The sequence below is a fragment of the Magallana gigas genome, chromosome 7, assembly GCF_963853765.1.
Source record: "Magallana gigas chromosome 7, xbMagGiga1.1, whole genome shotgun sequence".
NCBI lineage: Eukaryota > Metazoa > Mollusca > Bivalvia > Ostreida > Ostreidae > Magallana > Magallana gigas.
In genome coordinates, this window is record NC_088859.1 from 46,803,538 (window position 1) to 46,823,215 (window position 19,678).

General features: G+C 33.9%; 3 protein-coding genes and 1 non-coding gene across 6 annotated transcripts; 2 read left to right on the forward strand and 2 right to left on the reverse strand.

The window, feature by feature from the left end:
* The first annotated feature begins 145 nt into the window (after positions 1-145).
* LOC105333900 (hepatocyte growth factor-regulated tyrosine kinase substrate) lies at positions 146-11,478 on the forward strand. 2 transcript variants are annotated; one of them, XM_011437120.4, is made up of 16 exons: positions 146-306; positions 589-673; positions 3,744-3,819; positions 4,021-4,113; positions 4,203-4,323; positions 4,498-4,619; positions 4,741-4,865; positions 4,967-5,066; positions 6,435-6,533; positions 6,659-6,739; positions 6,908-7,084; positions 7,294-7,504; positions 7,770-7,942; positions 8,480-8,614; positions 8,779-9,265; positions 9,427-11,478. In XM_011437120.4, exons 1-16 carry the CDS (start codon positions 267-269, stop codon positions 9,642-9,644), a joined length of 2,343 nt encoding a protein of 780 aa, XP_011435422.2. In that variant the 5' UTR covers positions 146-266; the 3' UTR covers positions 9,645-11,478. The 2 variants fall into 2 exon arrangements, with proteins under 2 accessions (XP_011435422.2, XP_011435429.2); XM_011437127.4 differs by having other exon boundaries at positions 4,994-5,066.
* LOC105333919 (methyltransferase-like 26) lies at positions 9,667-14,893 on the reverse strand. Of its 2 annotated transcripts, XM_011437148.4 has the most exons (8): positions 14,764-14,893; positions 14,289-14,349; positions 13,819-14,045; positions 13,383-13,551; positions 12,536-12,595; positions 12,377-12,444; positions 10,176-10,254; positions 9,667-10,053 (listed from the first exon to the last, which is right to left on the reverse strand). In XM_011437148.4, exons 2-8 carry the CDS (start codon positions 14,340-14,342, stop codon positions 10,006-10,008), a joined length of 705 nt encoding a protein of 234 aa, XP_011435450.2. In that variant the 5' UTR covers positions 14,343-14,349; positions 14,764-14,893; the 3' UTR covers positions 9,667-10,005. The 2 variants fall into 2 exon arrangements, with proteins under 2 accessions (XP_011435450.2, XP_011435460.2); XM_011437158.4 differs by lacking the exon at positions 14,289-14,349.
* On the reverse strand, positions 14,590-14,660 carry Trnag-ccc (transfer RNA glycine (anticodon CCC)). Its single transcript has one exon. It is a non-coding gene; the product is annotated as a tRNA-Gly (tRNA).
* On the forward strand, positions 14,826-17,999 carry LOC105333929 (mapk-regulated corepressor-interacting protein 1). Its single transcript, XM_011437170.4, has 6 exons — positions 14,826-14,963; positions 15,078-15,150; positions 15,726-15,859; positions 16,640-16,693; positions 16,783-16,833; positions 17,702-17,999. The coding sequence occupies exons 1-6, from the start codon at positions 14,912-14,914 to the stop codon at positions 17,770-17,772; spliced, it is 435 nt and encodes a 144-aa protein (XP_011435472.1). The 5' UTR covers positions 14,826-14,911; the 3' UTR covers positions 17,773-17,999.
* The last annotated feature ends 1,679 nt before the right edge of the window (positions 18,000-19,678 follow it).

Consider the following 19,678-nt stretch of genomic DNA (forward strand, 5'->3'; position numbering starts at 1 on the left):
TCCTTACATCATTAAAAATAAAATATACATAAAGCTTTTTTGCCAAATATGCAAACAATTTTTACCTAGATTTAATCCTTCTATGAGTTATTTTCAAATTTTAATTCGGTTATTTTTTTGTCTTTCGTAATCTCATGTTAATGTTATTTCGGTATATTTGATGTAAGCGACCTTGTAATATTTATCAGTTGGGTTATGTCATTGAGTCATTTGTACTAATCTAGGAAGACAAAAACTAAAAAGACGAGCGAAAACGAACATTGAAGATGTTTTCGAGTAAATCATCGACTTTTGATAGAGCTTTGGGTAAGTAAACGATGTTTTGAATATGAAGAAACTTAAGATTTAAAGAATTTAAACAGGAAGAGTCAGCTGATGTGGCAAGAAAAACAATGAATTACTTTGTGAGAATGAAGTATACACCTGGATAAGATTTAGAGATTTCTGAGTTTTGAATGTAGCCACTTGTAAAAATTTCGGTAGAGGTCATTCTACAACGAAAAAGTTGTCATATATTTTCTTTCAACCATTCAAGTTTAATTATTAATATTCGACGTTTTTCTCAAATGTTTCCTTTCTGTTCAATAGAGAAGGCAACAAGTCAACTCCTCCTGGAACCAGACTGGGATTCTATTCTTCAGATATGTGATTGTATCAGACAGGGAGATGTACAGTATGTTTATTTTGAGACATTGTTAATTAACTGAATCAATTTCAAATACTTAAACAATAAATACAAGTATTAATATGTAAACAGGTTTGGCACACTTAACGTATTGAGGAATGATTACGTTAAACGGGAACTATTCCCTGTTTCAGTAGTAAAAAAACTTCCACAAATGCGGGATTTTCTCGATGTATGCCAAATAAATGAAAAATCCCACTTAATTAAAAATAAGCGCATGAGAAATGCAATGTGGGGCAAAAGTACTTTTTACAACTGACCTTCATGGCCTAATACTTTAGTCCTCCACAGCTGCAAACGAATATAAGACAATTTTGAACTCATGAATCGCGAGTATTCTAGCATTGGTCGTACATTTTCCGTTGATAGTTTGCTTTTACTGCCTAAAATCCCCAAAATTTCAGAGTTTTGTGTTCAATGAGTTGACACAACTTGACCATGCAAGAAAAAATTAAAAATGAATGCAGATATTGTTGTTTATTTTTTATTACCGGTAAATATTTTGATCTCGGGAAGACCATGAAAACTACGGAAGCTTGTACCAGCAATGCTTTTAACACAAATCGTAAACTACAATTTAAAAGAAAATGATATCATAAAACTATGTTTATTTAGAAGAAACTTGAATCCCGAACCAAACAATGATTAAAAGAAATTGTTGTTCCATATTTTAGTAAAAATGAGAAAAATATTGAATGAAAAATTCTATGTACGACTTAACATGTGTACAGAATAACCACATTATTTATCCATAGAGGCTACCGTAAGAAATTTGCTGAATAGATTTTGTTTGTTACTGGATTTCACTGAAACGCAGCTGTGAATGTTAAAATTTGAAGCATACGCATAGTAAGTGGGTCCTTGTAGATAATAAAACGTAAAAATATTCTTGCACTTATTGTTCAGTTTAAAGAAAACAAGACATGAATGGGAAAACATGTCAAAATTCCGCATATGAGGGAATGTTTTTATTACTGAAATGGGGAATAGTTCCCATTTAGCGTAATCATTCCTCAATACGGTAAGTGTGCCCAACCTTGTAAACGGTGTGACGGTTGAGCAAAGCGCAGATTTTTATTATTTGAAACACGTACAGACCTAAATCATAAGCTGCCTGAGTTAAACTAAATGCCTTGTGCTTAGTCTACATTATAACTAATGTTTCATAAGTTGTGTCTTCAGAAATAGCCAAAAAAAAAATTCCGATTCAGTTAATTTTTATTTCTTATTCAATGCTAATCAATTCATAAGTTGATAAATTTTCTATTTATACCTTATTCATTATCTAAATGATCAGGTCCTTGATGCTAATGTTTTCATTTTCCATCTAATAATTTGATAAGACATATGTGAAACTAGTCTTATATCCTGATTAAAGCATTGTTGAAACTTATCTGGTTTGCATAGTCAATTATTTTCAGTTAAATTACTTTCCATTGAAAACCTGGAAAGTTTTTGATAGAGTTATTGCAAATCCAACTTGGATGTACACGCTACGGTCAATGTTGCATTACATTGAGTGATGACACTTTGTGATTCAGAACAAAGATTCTGACTGACGCATTTATATAGACCAGCCCAAAATGCATGTAGTGAACATGATGCTAACACATAGAAACAAATGTCGAAGAAAGAAAATTTGTAATTGCAAGTTAAAAATTACATACAGATCGAGTTATTTGAGAACAAACGGGGCAATTTTTACGTACATAAATAATGTTAGTGAAAAAAATCAAATAAAAAGTTCTCTAAAAGCAGGGATGAGCACATGTATAGATTAAAGTCACAGATTGGGCTTCTCTCATTGAATAACATACGTTATTCAGCTTATTGTGAAGAAATTTGTCAGAAACTGTTTGGCAATTGTTTACACCATAAAAAACAAAAAGCTATTATTGTGGGAACATTTAGTCAATTATTGCAGTGATTTAGTTTGTGCAGTCCTGATACACAGTAAACAACACAGTTGGCAGTTGAATCATAAATTATCAATACCACAGTAAAGGTAAAAGTGGGTGGGTACTAAACAGCCAATGTAATGAAAATACTAGTTTATAAAACTGCTACTTGCGATCCCAATAGTGTCATCACTAAACGCATCAGTTTATCGGTCGCAGCGTGTACACCACTGTTTGATTTGCAATAAAGGGACTTGGGACACAATATGAGATCAAACTTTATTTTTTATTGTTTATGAAGTCATAATAGAGATACAGAGGTAAGAATTCATTGTTATGTAAACAAAGCTTGTGTCTTATATTTGTCTGCAAATAATGACAAGCAAGGAATTGCCATTTCTTTGACAAAATGACTCATAGCAAACAAGATAAACTGATTCAATGTGTCCATAAATAATATTTTGAACAGAAAAAAGCAACATTTGATAGAAACTAATAACTTATACCAGTACAACACATATGTAAATAATAACAGGATTCAAGCTTTGTATACAAAACAAAGAATTTCAAACTGTGTGTCTTGCTTATAATTCAATATTTGACTTTAAAATTTTGACAAAGCATATTTTCCATTCTAAACTAAAAAAAAATTTAAAAAATTTAAGCTCAAATCATGTTTAAGTCCCTTTAATGGACAATAAACATAGAAAAGCATCTCTCATTTAATGATTGAGTTAACTTTGTCTAACAAAATGCCCATTAAAGGGACGTGTATATATATATATATGTGTGTTACCACTAAGCTTCGCTTCATGAGGCGGTCTTCACCCACCTATCGCTGCACTCGGTATTAGAAGTATTTTGAAAATTAACATCTTTAATTCATTGTGAACTTTTTCCAAGTAGTTTCTTTTCTCAACAACTGTGTCACATTCTGTTTCAGTTGTTTTAACATGTACATAGTGCTTTTTCACAGCATGTGTATTTAGTAAATGAGTCCTTAATGGTTATAAAGAATATACCATAAGTTTAGTAAATATCCAACTTCCGTATTCTGTTGAATACAACATATAAGAGATTGCAAAGCAAATGTGTTTGCTTACTGCACTAGAATGAGATATTGTGATCTAACTTTCAAGTGTATTCTGTAATTTTTACAGAGGGAAATATGCAGTTACATCTATGAAGAAAAAGCTCTCGGCAGAAAACCCCCATGTTGCTATGTTTGCTTTGCAGGTAAATACGATTCAATTTTCTTACATTCTGAAACTCCATTGCTAATAATTCCACAGTATCAATAATGCTATGTGTATTATCATATCAATCGGAACTGTTCTGTAAAATGATCAATTATGCTAAGTGTGTTATCATATCAATCGCAGCGACTGATACTCTGTAAAATGATGGAAACTAATATAAGGATGCATGATATTACAGACTTTAGAGTCCTGCGTAAAGAATTGCGGTTCCATCATTCATGAAGAAATTGCTACAAAAGAATTCATGGAGTTTTTGAAAGACATTGCAAAGGTATTATCAGTTGGTACATGCATTAGAAATCATAATGTTCAATGAAATGTTATCTTTGTTTAATATTTTTTGTTTCATTTTTCCCTCAGAGCAAGCCTGATCCCATGAAAGGCAAAATTTGTGAACTGATTCAGTGTTGGTCCCATGCATTCCGGAATGAACCAAATTATAAAGTTGTGCAAGACACTTTTAATTTGATGAAAATGGAAGGTAAAGTTGTTTGGAGATTTGTAGCCATAAAAATGATACAAATTTTCAGATACGCCCTTTTAATAACAGACACAATGTGCAATTTGATACTGAAATATTTTTTTTTTTGAATATTTAATATTGAAATAATAGAGAGTTAAATGTTTAATATTTTGACCATACTTTTTGTGACAGGCTACACCTTTCCAACTTTAAAAGAAGCAGATGCCATGTTTATGGCAGAGAAAGCTCCTGAATGGAAGGAGGGAGATTTGTGTGCCCGCTGTCGCACTAGATTTGGAACATTTAACAGACAGGTATGAGGTATATCATAAACAAACTGAACTTTTCCTTTATAGAAAGTAAAAGACTAGATGGTACATATAATTACATGTAGATGTGTAAGATTTTTAAAGATTTTCATTGCTATTTACATAGCACCATTGCCGTAGCTGTGGAGATGTCTTCTGTGGCAAGTGCTCAGCTAAATCATCCATCATTCCCAAATTTGGAATTGAAAGAGAAGTGAGGGTGTGTGATTCCTGCTATGACAAAATCCAACAGTAAGTCAACAGAGAGCAAGCTGGGTTTAACTCAATTTTAAAGCAGCCTCTTATCATATAAGCTGTGGGAAATGTAGTACATGTATAAAACTTCACTTCAGTTCAACTTCAACCTCTGATTCTTGCAGACCAGCCAAGAAGAAGGATTCTGATGACCTACCTGCTGAGTATTTAGCGAGTCCACTCTCTAAACAACAACAGGTACTTGTTCAGTTACACTGGACATTTAGAAAGTTTTCATGATTAACAGTGTTTTCAGTGTTATACATGTACATGTATAAATAAGTTGCTATTTTTTCTGTGTAATAAGTTGATTGGAGTCAAAACATTTCTTAAATTTGACACAGAAAATATCTTTAATTAGACCATACCAATATACTTTCTTGTTTGTCGGACCCCACCGCTCGTATTAAAATAAAACAGTACAAATAATATTATTAATTTCTCGCACCTGGTAAATTCTGCATTGTGTTCTGTTCTATTTCCGCTCTATTTTTCATATTTTTGATAGTTTTTATTTATAAATCAGAAACAAGTAGAAAAAAATACAACTGTCCACGCAAATTTATTTATGTACTGCCTAAAAATTTTGACTACAATAATAAATAATGTTATTATTTAATCGCTCGCCTTCTCATACTTTTTTTCATTGGATGTCCGAACAACAAGAAATTATATTGGTGTGGCCTTACATATGTTTGAAACTTTCTGATTTCTTGTGTTAGTACATTTCAATCTCATGTCATTCAGTATGATTTTATATCTTATTATTATATTTAAAGATATATGATTTGGAAATAATTTTATGATTGGCAAATTTTATAGAAAATTTATTGCTTGCAAATAATGTACTGTGAAATATATCCATTGTAGCGCTAGCGTTATCTTCATTTACTGTTGGTTCTTAAGGTACCTCACTAGACTTATACTTTTTAAGACACTACAGTGTACATCACAAGATGGCATTTTTAATGTTTTGATAAATTGTTTGTATCAACCGATTTGCTTGTACATGTATATCGTCATAGTTTAGTGGTGAAAGTATAAGGCTGTGAACCACAGATCTTGAGTTTGAATCCGCCTGGAGCTTTTGTTCATATTTACAGAATTAATTTTTTGAAAATATTATTTTTTAACCAAACTTATACATTTTTTGCACCTATTTGACTTGTAAATTTCTTATCCATTATGCTATCTATCATAATGGAGTATTTTTCTGCTGATTTTAGAAACTATTTCAAGGTGTAGTGAGGTACCTTAAGGAAACATTATCCCAACAGTCCTTTGTGTACAATATATTTCCATGAGATAATTCAGTGAACAACACTCAAGAATATATAGATCTTGTTAGGTCCAGTGAACTTATGAACTCAGTATCAGAAATTTATAACTTGTCTATTGTTATTCTTTGTTTCTTTGACAATATTTTCAACCAGGGGAAGTGTAACATGTACAATAATTCTGTAGTTTGTCGATACCCATGTATGATAGCCTGCCCCAGGCTAGCCTGTCATTCTCTGATTTGTTGATGAACGTAGACTGTAATTCTTTTGTCTGTTGATCATGTAGAGCCCGCCCCAGAAGTCAGAGCAGGAAATCCAAGAGGAGGAGGAGTTACAGCTGGCCCTGGCTCTGTCCCAGAGTGAGAACGAGGCCAAGGAGAAAGAGGTGCATACCGTCTTACTTAGTCAATCTATCACTTTGTTTCAGCAGTACCGCTTCTTAGTTGATTTATGAACTGCGTCAGTATTATTTAATTGAACATTAAACACATTTTGCGACTCAATTTTCAGAGAGAAAGGATGAGGAAGAACTATGGGATGTATGGAGGTGGTAGCAACACAACAGCCACCGCTCCTGCCACTCAGCCAGTGGTGCGTTTTAGATTATTGCCTCAGTTCCCGTCTACAGATTAACTCAATTAACTATTCAACTACCAATAAATGTGTTCCATTATATATGTTCCATTGTAATGTAATCTTGTTGTTGGAATTTACATATATGTGTATGTAACTGTAAGACCTCCAAATTTTACACTGTAGGTGTCAGCTCCTGTGATTGACACCACAGACATGGACCCAGAACTAGCCCGGTATCTAGACAGGAACTACTGGCAGAGGAAGTCAGAGGACACCAAACAGCCAGTGGTGACCACCACCCCGTCGGCTCCTGTTGCCAACACGGAGCCCAAACAAGCTGGGGGAGGGGTCATCATTGAGGTACATTGTCATAAGTTGTATCTTTAATGACATTATTCGTTATGTCAGTAAATGAAACTTATATTAGCAATCCTGTAATTCATGTAATTTCAACCCTTGTACATTGTACCAGTGCCAGTATTTGGCATCTATAGAATTACATCAGTTAATTTTAAACCCAAATGCTTGACTAGTGAGTCAGATTTTCATAACTTATATTTTGATAATAGGCCTATCAAAATGGAGCTGATGAGGGTGACCAAGAGCAGTTTTTGCGAGCTTTACATAGCAGCTTGGAGATATTTGTGAACAGAATGAAGAGCAACTCCCAGAGAGGCCGTAGCATTGCCAATGACTCGTCTGTGCAGTCTCTGTTCAATGTGATAACTAACATGCACCCCCAGCTGATGAAGTACACTCAGGAGCAGGAGGATATGAGAGGTAGGGTCACTACAGACAGCCCAGGGGAAGCCTTCTTCCAGGTCACTTTTGATCTCAGTCTAACTATCTACTTCATGTATATCTTCCTTTTATAAAAGTGAGACTGAAATCAAAATTGAGCTTGTTTAAGTTTTATGGTTCTTGGGACCAGATGTTCTTTGTTAAATTGCATGTACATGTACATTGTTAATTGTTTATGATTTTGTCTTTGCATGTATTTATTGAGTAGAGAACTTAATAACTCATTGACCTTTTTCTGTTTTAGGACACTACGAGTCCCTTCAGGACAAACTTGCACAACTTCGTGATGCTAGAGAAGCATTAGATGCCCTGAGAGAAGATTATCGAGAGAAAAAACGCCGGGAACAAGAGGAGCTAGAGAGACAGAGACAGATCCAGATGGCCCACAAACTGGAAATCATGAGGCAAAAGAAACATGTAAGTTTGTTGCAGATTAACTGCATTTAGTTTCATTCCCCAGAGGCAAAGATTTTCTTCTCTACCAGATGAAAGAAAACTTATGATCTCTTTATTTTTTTTATTTTGAAGACAAATTGATATCTTTACCAAAATTCCTACCTAGTACCGGTACTTGGAATACAAAACAATAGTCCTCAAATAAATATGGGGAACTGGTAGAGAACATGTATTATTTATGCAGTACTCTAAAAAAAATACTTGTTGATTATTGATATGCCATTTTGATTTTAATTGAATCTTTCTTGGTAAATGTTTGTATTTGCTTTATTGTAATCACAAGTTCCTAAAAAAAAAATTGCAATTTATCCCCAAGAGTTTTGGGGGGAAATTGGGGCAATATAATGAATGTGAATATATTTCAATGGTTGCTTCTACAATTACAATTTAACAAATATTTATTGTTGTAAAATTCCCTTTAAAAAATCCACTTAAAAATTTCATGTACATGAACTTCTGCTTAAATGTTTATTCAATTATTTAATGGACTTTAATTAGGAATACTTAGAAATGCAGAGACAGTTGGCTCTACAACGGTTACAGGAGCAGGAAAGAGAAATGCAAATGAGGTTTGAACAACAGAAACATCTGACACAAATAAGGCAGATGCAGGCATATGGATATCCTTCAAACGTAAGATTAATGCATCTCATCTTTCATGCATGTGAAAATTATGAATCTCATCTCCTCACAGAAAAATTGTTCTTTAGAGTCTTATGTTTACTGATGTGATACATTCTAGACGGCTACTTCTTGGTTGCCAACATCAATTTTTATTATCAAATTTCTAACGATAGGCTTATGGGCAAGTGCCTCCCATGCAGGGAATGCCAGGACAAACCTTCAGTCCAATTAATTCTGTGGATGGCTCACCAGTTCACCAAATGCATCTGAATGCATACCAACCTTCAATGGGAGTAGGTCCAGGTAACATGCCTATGGGACCAGGACAAGGAATGCCCCAGATGCAGGGAGGAATGAATATGGGGATGGGGCCCCCAGGGGGAGGTATTGATCAACAGAGCATGATGAATCAAGGGTCCATGGGGTCAGGACTGCCCCAGATGCAGCAGACACCACAACATGTGTACAACCCCCCAGGTTCACAAGCTGGAGGACAGTACCCACCAGGATCCACTCAGCCGGTTAGCTTACCGGGAACTTACCACTCAGAAGCTGGACCAAACAACTACCAACCACAGATGCAATACAGCATGTCCCCTCCTATGAATCAGGGATACATGCCTCCCCCTAATATGGATTACAAGGCATTTAACATGCAAAGTAAGTGCATTTATGAATGTCATCAGATCTCCTTTGATATGAAAATCAATTAAAAACATTTCATCTGCATTTCAGATTTCTATTTCAATTTATGAAAAATAGATTTCTAATGGTTTAGCAAAATAATACACACATTGTACATGTAACTCATAACTTTACAGGTATGGCCAATTCTTTGCCCCCGCCGAATCCGCAAGGTGTGTATTCAACCTCTTCAGGTCAGCAACCACCGCCTCCACCCCCACAACAGCAGTACATGGGAGCACCCCCTCCCCAGGGCCAGCAATATCATCAGGGAGGACCCCCTGCCCCTCCTCAACAAACCCACCAACCACCCCCTCCTGCCCAGCTGGAGGGGGAATTGATTTCATTTGACTGACAAACAACAAAGCATTGATGCATTCAAAATTGTATACGTACAAACAATATTCAGATTGTCCTGTAGGCATTTATTGGGTTCATTTATTGTGTTGTAGCAATTCAAATACATGTATGCTTTGTAAGTTAATTGTTGTGAAGGAAAATCAACTATATGAAACTGGAATTCTTGTTTAATGTACAGGTAGTACTTGGTAATTTTATTTCTGTAACATGCAAAAATAAAGCTTTTCTAAATTATTTTGATTATTAGATATGAAAAATTATGAGAGTAATATTATTTTTTGCAGTAGTGTGTAATATAAATCATTTCTATACATGTAGATGAATTATTTGGTTTACAAAAATGGATTTCATCTTCCTCATGATTTCTTAAAAATCAAGGTTTTGTTATTTGCTGGCATATCAACCTACAACAAACAATTCATATTTATAATACACGTAAAGACAACACAATGTTTATAATTATTGAATTATACAAGAGAAAATGTGTATTGTACAAGAAGGAAAAAGATATTTAATAAGCACTTACTGTTTTAATTAGGGACATTTTATTTTGTTCTGCAAGATGTTCTACATCGTCAACATCCCTTACTCCCCATCTACTGTCTCTATAATGGAAACACAGACCAAGCTGTTTCATAATATACTTGCTTACAACATATTAAGCATTTTCATAATATACCAGCACCTTGTGCCAGAGTCATCACTTTTGTAAATGACATGTATATGTACATACATGCTTTGCCTTATAAATGTTTTGTGCTATAATGGCAGAAAAAAAAATAGAAAGTGAAAGAGGTATAGCGCACTTAATATACGTTTTGGCCTCAAATGTAGCCTTTTGCAAACATCAGACATTTTAAATATTATACAATATTTATTGAAATATATTCAAAAAAACGCAAATAACACAATCACCATGCTCAAAGAGTCTTGATTATCTTATACGACATCATTAAAATATTCAGGTTTTGTTAGGGATATATAGGAAAGTAGTTAGTATACGAAAAAAAAATGGATATTTGACTATTTTAATCACTCTAAACCAAGGACATCGGATCAAATTTATGTTCTACAGGTATTGTAATACACGTTTAGTCGTTTACATTGAATTAGTTTTGGTTTAATGTGGTATTCGTATAGACAAATATTTCATTTAGTGTCTTTTCTAATACGTACAATCTTGTATATAGCCATATATATTGAAAATGCATCTGCTGAAAATGTTAGATGCGTGGCCTAGTGGTAACGCGGAGGTCTTTTTGATTTTGTGGTCGCTGGATCGAATCCACTAAATAGTTTTTTTTTTTTCACTTAAATTGAAACATGAACAGAATAGAGAGGTTAAGTTTCATGCATCTAATCATCTGGGTTTTTTTTTAATTATCTTGTTTAATTCAGTCTGAGTATGAGCACACCCAATATAAACAGATCTCTTCATTAACACTATACATGTACTCTATTTACGCTTGGATCCTTTGCATTTTGCTTGAACTTATCACGGTTCAGAATATCAACTACTGTTATACTCAGATATCCCGAATTTATGACAAATCAGTTGTTATAGACACCATTATAAAATCAGTACACTTGAATCAGTTTCAGTCCAGGTTTCGAATCATATTTTGACAGCTAGGTACCTGAAGCTATTTTTAGTAACAGGTACTTTCCATCCAAAAACAGGTGTAGGCGAAATAATGGGAAAAGGCGCTATACCTCTTTGGTATTTTGCAAAGTTATGCACAATTTCCTTCATAAAAGTAAGAGCTGATTATGACACGTACAATATCATGCTGTCTATTAATTATACTAAAAATAAATTGTACAAGTTATGATTGTTTTTGTTGTTTATCACTGATTTCAATATGGTCTCCTTTGCACATTTCCTCTCTTGCTCTCTTGAATAAGAATATACATGTATTTTCATGTACATAATCTTACATGCTGTCATTGAGATGTTTATTGACAAAAAGTATATATTTTTCATCTAGTTATATACTAAAGTAATCATCATTAGCAAAGGGTGATGATCAACCCCTTTCTGCTTCCCTTTTCACAAGTTGACGATCTTACATAATTTTACATAAAAGAATGCAGAGATGATCAACTCTGGCTATACTCTGTCCCGAGTTTTTGCTTCCACCACTTTTTGCTTGATATTTCAATAACAGTAAATACCTTTGTGCTCAAACTACGTTCATCCACTAATATAAAAAAATGTCCAGATTATCTGTTTTGAAACGCCCCCTCTACCGCTTCAGGTTTCAATACACATCCCGAAATTGAAAGTCTACGGAGATTTTTGCATTGCAATAGCCATTAATAAGCCCGGATGATAACGTTAAAAAATTGCGCGATGTATTCCGAGTGTATTCCGAATGGAGAAAAGATGTAAACATTCCCCATTATAAATCTCCGTAAGGAATCTGTTTTTGTTCCTGTGAATTTTTATGAGTGGAAAGGGATAATTGATTAATGAAGATATCTTGGATATATTCCCTTTTAACGATTTCAAGTGTATTTCTTTCACAGGTATGTGTATTTTTATTAAAAATCATCAAAAAGCGATGGAAGCAATAACTTGGGACAGACTATAGTGAAGATGATAGTTTATTATTTTATCAAATCATGCAAGAAAAAGCAGAATTCTTGCTCAGATTTCTTACAGGTGAGATAGATCTTAAAAAAGCAGCAAATGATTGTTTTACACTTAAGATGATCATAACAAACCTTTGCCTCAAGGACGCATCAAATGAAACATTGCTCTCTGGAGTTAGTGTGCCATGAACAGCAAATGGCTGAGGGAAAAAAAAACAATATTGGAATGTATAATCATTCGCTATTTTTATTTTTATTTCGAAATTAGAGGCATCAATATGAATAACATACCCCATACAAAAATAGCAATCCACCACTCTTGAGTAGAGTACCACAGCCACGAAACAACCCCTGTGAATGAAAACTTTGTTATTTCATTATTTTTTAAGTGTGACAGTGAGACCAGCTTGAATACCGGCACCAGATAGCTCAGTTGGCAGGGCACCTGACTAGAGATTCAGGGGCCTGGGTTCAAATCTCTGTCAGGTCTGTCATTATTTCTCCCATCCCGTTACATTTGGTGTAGTGGTAACCCCTGAAACTGACAGGTTGACTCCTGCCAGTGGAATAGCCTGAGGTGATCTTAGAAGGCAAAAAAGGGGGAGGAATGTTACGGTCAGACTAGTTTGAATACTTGCACCAGATAACTCAATTGGTAGAATTTGGCTAGTGATTCAATGGACCCGGATTCAAATCCTTGTCTTGTCCATTATTTCTCCCTTTACAATGGGTGCCATGCCAACGCCTGAAACTGACAGGTTTTAAAATAGCTATGCCAGGGGAAAGAGCCTAAGTATATCTTCCAGGGCAAAGTTAATTTAAGATGAGGAATCTGATGGTCCATGCAACTGGTTTGAATACTGGCGCCAGATGGCTCTGTTGTTAGAGCACCTGACCAAAGATTCAGGGGGTCCCAGTTCGAATCCCTGTTTTGTACGTCATAATTCTCCCAGCCAGTTTCAAAAGATTGACTCGAAAATAAAATCCACATATACATGCATTGGTGTTTAAAAAAAATGATGATTTTACAGTAGCTGGACTGGTTTAAACAATGGTTTACTGGTTTATAATTATATACCCTACCCCTCCCCCCTTCCCAACTGGTACAATACATCTGTGTTAATCTTAAGAACCTTACCACTGCAGTATCCCAGGGGGATATGTGAATCATGTTCATATTCACTACAGCATCCAAAGAAGCTGACTGAAGGTTTCCATCCTTCCATGACTCAACAGGAGTTGTGACATCTAATGTAAAAGGTTCTTCTACATTCTGTAGCCCATAGTGTTCTTTGTAAGCTGATATACTAAAAGTTTGATTTAATGTTGAAGTTTGGTCTTGAAATCATTTTATAAAAATGATGAATTATGATAAATAATATTATATATCTAGCTGTCATACACAGTTATCATTCAATCTGACAATAAATCTTTTTTCTTAAAAAGATGTCTTTCAAATTTATTAAAGAAATATATCTTAGCTTGTAACACATCTATACAGAGAGATGTCATTTTAACTTTAGGTCAAGGTGATATTTGGGTTTCTGTTTATAAGTATAAATATGATTGGAAACCTTTGCAAACATTGCTGATCAATCTCGGATGGCTGCCATATGATCTTTGGGAAATGTTGCGCAAACAAGGCGACATGAGTTCCGCTGCCTGAGGCGACCTCTAGTGCCAGTCCTGCCTTATCTGTTGGTAGATGGTCCTTCAGAACATTCAGCACGACCTCCTTGTTTCTCTCAGCTGCTGGGAATTTCAGCATGTTGTCCAAGTGGATGCAGATTGTATTTTTTTGCTGATGATATAGAAAGGGTGAAAGCAATTTGTTAAATTACCCCTCCAGTGTAAATTTCTGCCCACTGCTTGTATAACCTACAGCCAACTTAAAGGTATATAAACAAAAACTTTCTAATATCTTTGTAACTTAAATTCTATTGTGGCATTGCAATGCACTTTTGTATAAGAAAAAATGAATCTAAACACTGTATATCCCAAGAATTATTCAAACTACGCAAAAAAAATTACTCTGAGTCAGTACCTTTAAAAGGACTGTAAGATGATGGACAGTCTTGTTAAACAATGCAATATGCATTCATATGCTGTAAAAACAAAACAGTGATAGGTTGTTTAAGATGTAACATACATGTATCTGCATTTTATATATAAGATTAATATACCAGGAAATAATTTTTCATTGCTTCTCCTTCAATAATGCAGAACTCCTTGCACATTTTAAATACTTTTCTGTCACTTTATCAACAAAAGTACTGTAATATAATTTTGAGAAGATCAAAATAGTTAAAATCAAAGAAAACTTAAACTAAAATCCAGAAAAAGTCTGCGCCGCCCGGGAATCGAACCCGGGTCGCAAGAATGGGAATCTTGCATGATACCACTACACCAGCGGCGCCTTACACAACCGCAATTTCAATTGGATAAGATTTGTAAATAGAATTATTGACATTATCCTTAATTCACATCTTTAAGAGTTAAAAGACATAATGTTACATTACCATACGCATAAAATGGTCATGCATCTGATTTCTTGTCACTTGCTCGTCTAGGAAGCCAATAATGAGAATGGATAGCTTTCGTCCTCCTACGGCTCGATTTGACCTTGTGCGCAATGCTTTGCGCAGAATAGAGCAATGTGTATGAGGGATGTATGCATTACAGAGAGGACCAAGCAAACTCGTCGCAAGCACCCGCAGAGGTAACTTTCTTTTTGCTATTTCTCATCATTATAAGAATGTACGCACCCGCCAGATGTGTCATTTTGAAGGGGAATTTTTGAAGACCGTTTTTACATGCTTTGTTTTATTCATAGGGCCAACGAAATCTCTCAATAACCTTGAAAAGAAGGACCACGAGAAAGATTCTAGTGAGGAAAATACAATGAGGTGTGTATTTTCTTATTTTCGTATTATTTTACATCTCTACCGACATATGTCTCGAAATCAAAGTTTAGATTTCAATGACATCTTGCGTAAATTATACCTGGTAAACAAACCACCACGTGTATTTACAGTATGATGTAAACAAGTCTGAACGAGAGTTGGGGGGGGGGGGTAAATATACTGATAGTGATACTTATTTATAGTATATTTTCATGATTTGGATAAAGAATTCTTTTTTTTCTACGCTTGAAATAAACATAATATCTTTCACCAATAATGACTCATTATTGAGCATGTTGTAAAACTTTTAAAATTTTAAAATGTGTTATGAATGTGTATTGGGATATTTTTTTTGGGTGGGGGGGGGGGGGGGTGAATTTTAAGTGAAACAAACAGAAACAACTCTTTAGTAATATTCTTTTAAAATATTTAGATATGTATACTATAATAAAACAGAGTCACATGATGCATATAAATTCATAATTCCCCAATTAACAAAACTTAATGTGTGATTTTTTTTCTAATTATACCTGTAATAAAACAATTACATTATCTTTTCTTAATCTTTTGCATTACAGCTCTCCAAAGCCTACTTTTAACTACAACCAGCACCATGTAAATGGAAAGCGTGGATATCCCAGATCTAACAGCAGTGGCTCTGCTGAGGCATTTACCCCTCAACACGAAGAGATTGTTAGATTTCTGTATGAAGGTGAGTTTACAAAGAATCAACTTTTTAAATGACCAGGATTCGTATCAATTTTTGGCAATCAATATCTCGTGTCAATTTTTGGCAAATGGACATGAATCACAAATTATATACATAAATTTTGAAATATGTAAATTTCCCAGTGTCTCTGTCTGTGATAGAACTGCAAATCAAATTTCATTTATATGTTTGGATAATTTCATACTTGGCATATAGCCTGAAATGGACATGTTGAACAGAATCATGTGGAAATGCTTTGTGCTGAGTGGTATCAGTCTGCATTGCTTGAAAATATTGAGAAGTGTTAAATGATGTTCGGGCACAGGCAGAGTTTTCATGATGTAAATAATGTGAAAATGAAAATTTTAATTGTATGTACACTGAATTTCACTGATTGAAAAATAATGTAAATATACAATGTAATTAATAAGGAATCATTCTTTGACTTTTATAAGGAGATCAGTTACACCAGGGGCAGGATCAAATCCAAGGGTTAATGATAGATTTGATCATGTACAGTAAATGATCACTATCATAATTTATCTCTGCATAAAAGTAAAAAAATTATTCTTTATTCCATAAATAAATATGAAGCGGATTCTTTTTCATGGATAATGTCCTCCAATTAAGATATAATTTCTGTGATACCTGGGTAATTAAAGGTAACAAAAGATTTACCGTAATGCACTTCCACCAATTGGGCCTTAACTTATTTTAATGACTTGCATCAAGCTGTAATAAGATACATGTGTCCAGACTCAGTTTTCATGTCTTTTTTTTCAGCATGGACAAAAGTAAACAATGAAATGGATTCGTGTGCTCGTAGTCAGAGAGAAGGTATAAAAAAAAATTTCATTTTTTGTTTAGAACTGTCACTTACTTAGATTTGTGTACCCCTCTTAAAATGTTTCTGTTCTATTACTCAGGAGGACCTATAGTTTATAAAGACAAGAATCCAAACAACCCAACGCTAGCCAGTAAGTAGTGTCACGTCTTTAACAATCAATATCAAAGTGTAATCTCCCTTTTTAACTTGTTGTTAATTCTTGTGTTTCAACTGGTGTAACAAATTCATCAAATTGAATGATTATCAGTATTAAAATATTAAACTTAATCTCTTTAAAAATAATTCAATTTCATCTATGTCAAAACTAGAACTGGGAAAGAAGCATCTTCACAATGTCAAGACCTATTGTTGTTATTATTGTTGGGTCCCTCAAACGTAGCCTTGACAAAAGTTTACCATGGAATCAACATTGTTCGTGGGGGACCAATGGTCATGGCTTTGTGGGTAACCCTTGTCTACGAATTTACATCCCCATGAACCTATACACATTAATTGTTTAATATTTATTAAAATGATTCCAATTACATTACCAACGAAACAACATCCCCACGAAGTAGGAAAATATTGGCAACCCACGAACATTGACCCCACAAATGAAAATGATTTCAGAGTACATCATAAAGATAGGCTAATCCAAGTACATGTATCACACAATAAGTTGAGATTAAAAATCGAAAATGAAATCAGTGTCTCATTATTTTTTATTATTTTCTGTGTGGTTTGTATTATTTGGTTAATATCAACTGATGCACAATTATAGGTAATGTAAATGTTTTAAAATATTGAGAATAGAATCAATAAGCAATGAAAAATGACAGCTCTGCATGTTTCATTAGCTGTTGATACTAAACCATGTCATGAATACAGAGGAGACGTAAACAACATTATAAGTCTTGACATTATGAAGATGGGAAAAAAGTACTTTCATGAACAGTTTATAGTTGAAATCATGCACCTGTATCTGACATGACTATTATCATTTCTATTTGTTGTTTCAGATTTTAAACCTTTTGACTTGGAGTCTTACTGGGGAGACCGTCAACTAAATAGTTTGAATATACAAAAGTAAAATGTACGGAGGGAAGGAATTACTCTACCAAAGTCTTTCGATCAGCATTTTTAAAGTCATCATTTTACATTATTTGTATTTTAAGCATATTGAAGTAAATGTTACATTTTATTTCTTTATTGATTACTTGTTAAATAACAAGTAACACATGTTTTGTAAACTTTGTTGTTGTCATCATTTGCATGCGAGATGACCTTGAGGTTGTCATTAAATGATTTTATAACCAACTACCTTATTATTTTTTCTACTAGCAGAGAACAGAATGTAACTCAGTTCTCTAAAGGTAATATAATGATAAGAATTTTTCCCTACATAAATGTTTTAATAATTAGTCAATCTAAGTACTACTGCCAAAAACAATTGAAGCAAGCTGTGAAAGATCAGCAGTTTAAAATACATATAGACGACTCAAGTAGAAGAAAACGTAAGAAATTAGAAGTTGTGAACTTGCTTCTGATCGTTTTGTATTATGAAATTCGTTCAGTATTCAAGTGACAACTCGAGCAACCTACTTGTATAGAGGTGGTAGATTGATAAATAGAGGTAGTTGATTGAAATTGTGACATGATAGAGTGAAGAGAATATCAACAGGAGTTATCGCTCTTGTTGTCCATGCTGTATAAAATTGTTGAAATAAAGTAAAATCTTACTCTGGCAAAGACAATATACATCTTGTGAGTTTTAATTATCAACTTTGTGGAAACTCATGTGATTTATCTACAATGTATATTAGATGTAGTATAATATGGTTTCTCCATAGGCCTATATGATATTTCAAAGTATTTGATCCTCGGGACCTTCGTTATTCGACCTTGACCAGACACCAGAATTATCTCCTCCACTACTCGGGGAATAGAATGTTTCCCAGTACAAAAAAAGAGGAGGTAAAAGTCTTCTAGATGCTTCCAGATGACTACTAATTTATTGAAACATAATTCAAACGACTTTCATTATAGAACATTCCCAAAAAATTACTCATTAAATAAAATATAATGTATATAATAAATAATAGATATTTATTACGAGAAACCCTGAAAATGAAATATGTTTATTTGAACCCCCTGAATCATTTATACTTTTGTAAAAGCGCGCAAGCATCTTGATATGATCTTACTGTACAAAAAGAGGAGGAAAAAGACTGCTTCCAGTTGACTACTGGAGAGATGCTTTCACAGCACCTCCTTTTTTTACGGGTAAATGTGGTCAAATCCATACAAATAATGATCCATTTCAAAAATTCGGATTAATGTAACATGTAAAACAATGGAAGTTTTCAGCATGGCCCTTGGCACATTGTAAATTGTTATTGCTGGGAGTCTGAAGGCAAGACAGAGCCCCAGACCACTGCCCACAATTATGGCACGCCAAATTCACAAAAATTAGCTAAACATAGTTTCACAGTCGATAAACAAGGTTTATCGACTGTTAACTATAGTTTACGGATCATAAACTATAGTTACCGACGTTAATCTATATTTCACACCTGTAAACTATAGTTAACGCGATAATCTATGGTTAACAGCTGATAAACATGCCAAGAAATGCCGTCCGGTTTAGAATAAGCCTAGGTAACGGTCTTCAATTATACACTTAATTAAGGTCAGCCGCATTTGCTTGAAAACCCGCAATAGGGAGCCGAACTAAAGTTTCAGAGATTTGGGTCAGCGGCTGTTTACTATGAGGTGCCGTTTTAATATTTTTTAGGTATTTTCTGATATCAAAAAATAAATATTTGATATCAATAATTCGAATTTTTGATATCAAAAATTAATTCTTGATATCAAAAATTAATTCTTGATATCAAAAAATCTATTTTGTGATATCAGAAAATCATTTTTTGATATCACAAATTCGAATTCTTGATATCAAAAAATGATTTTCTGATATCACAAAATAGATTTTTTGA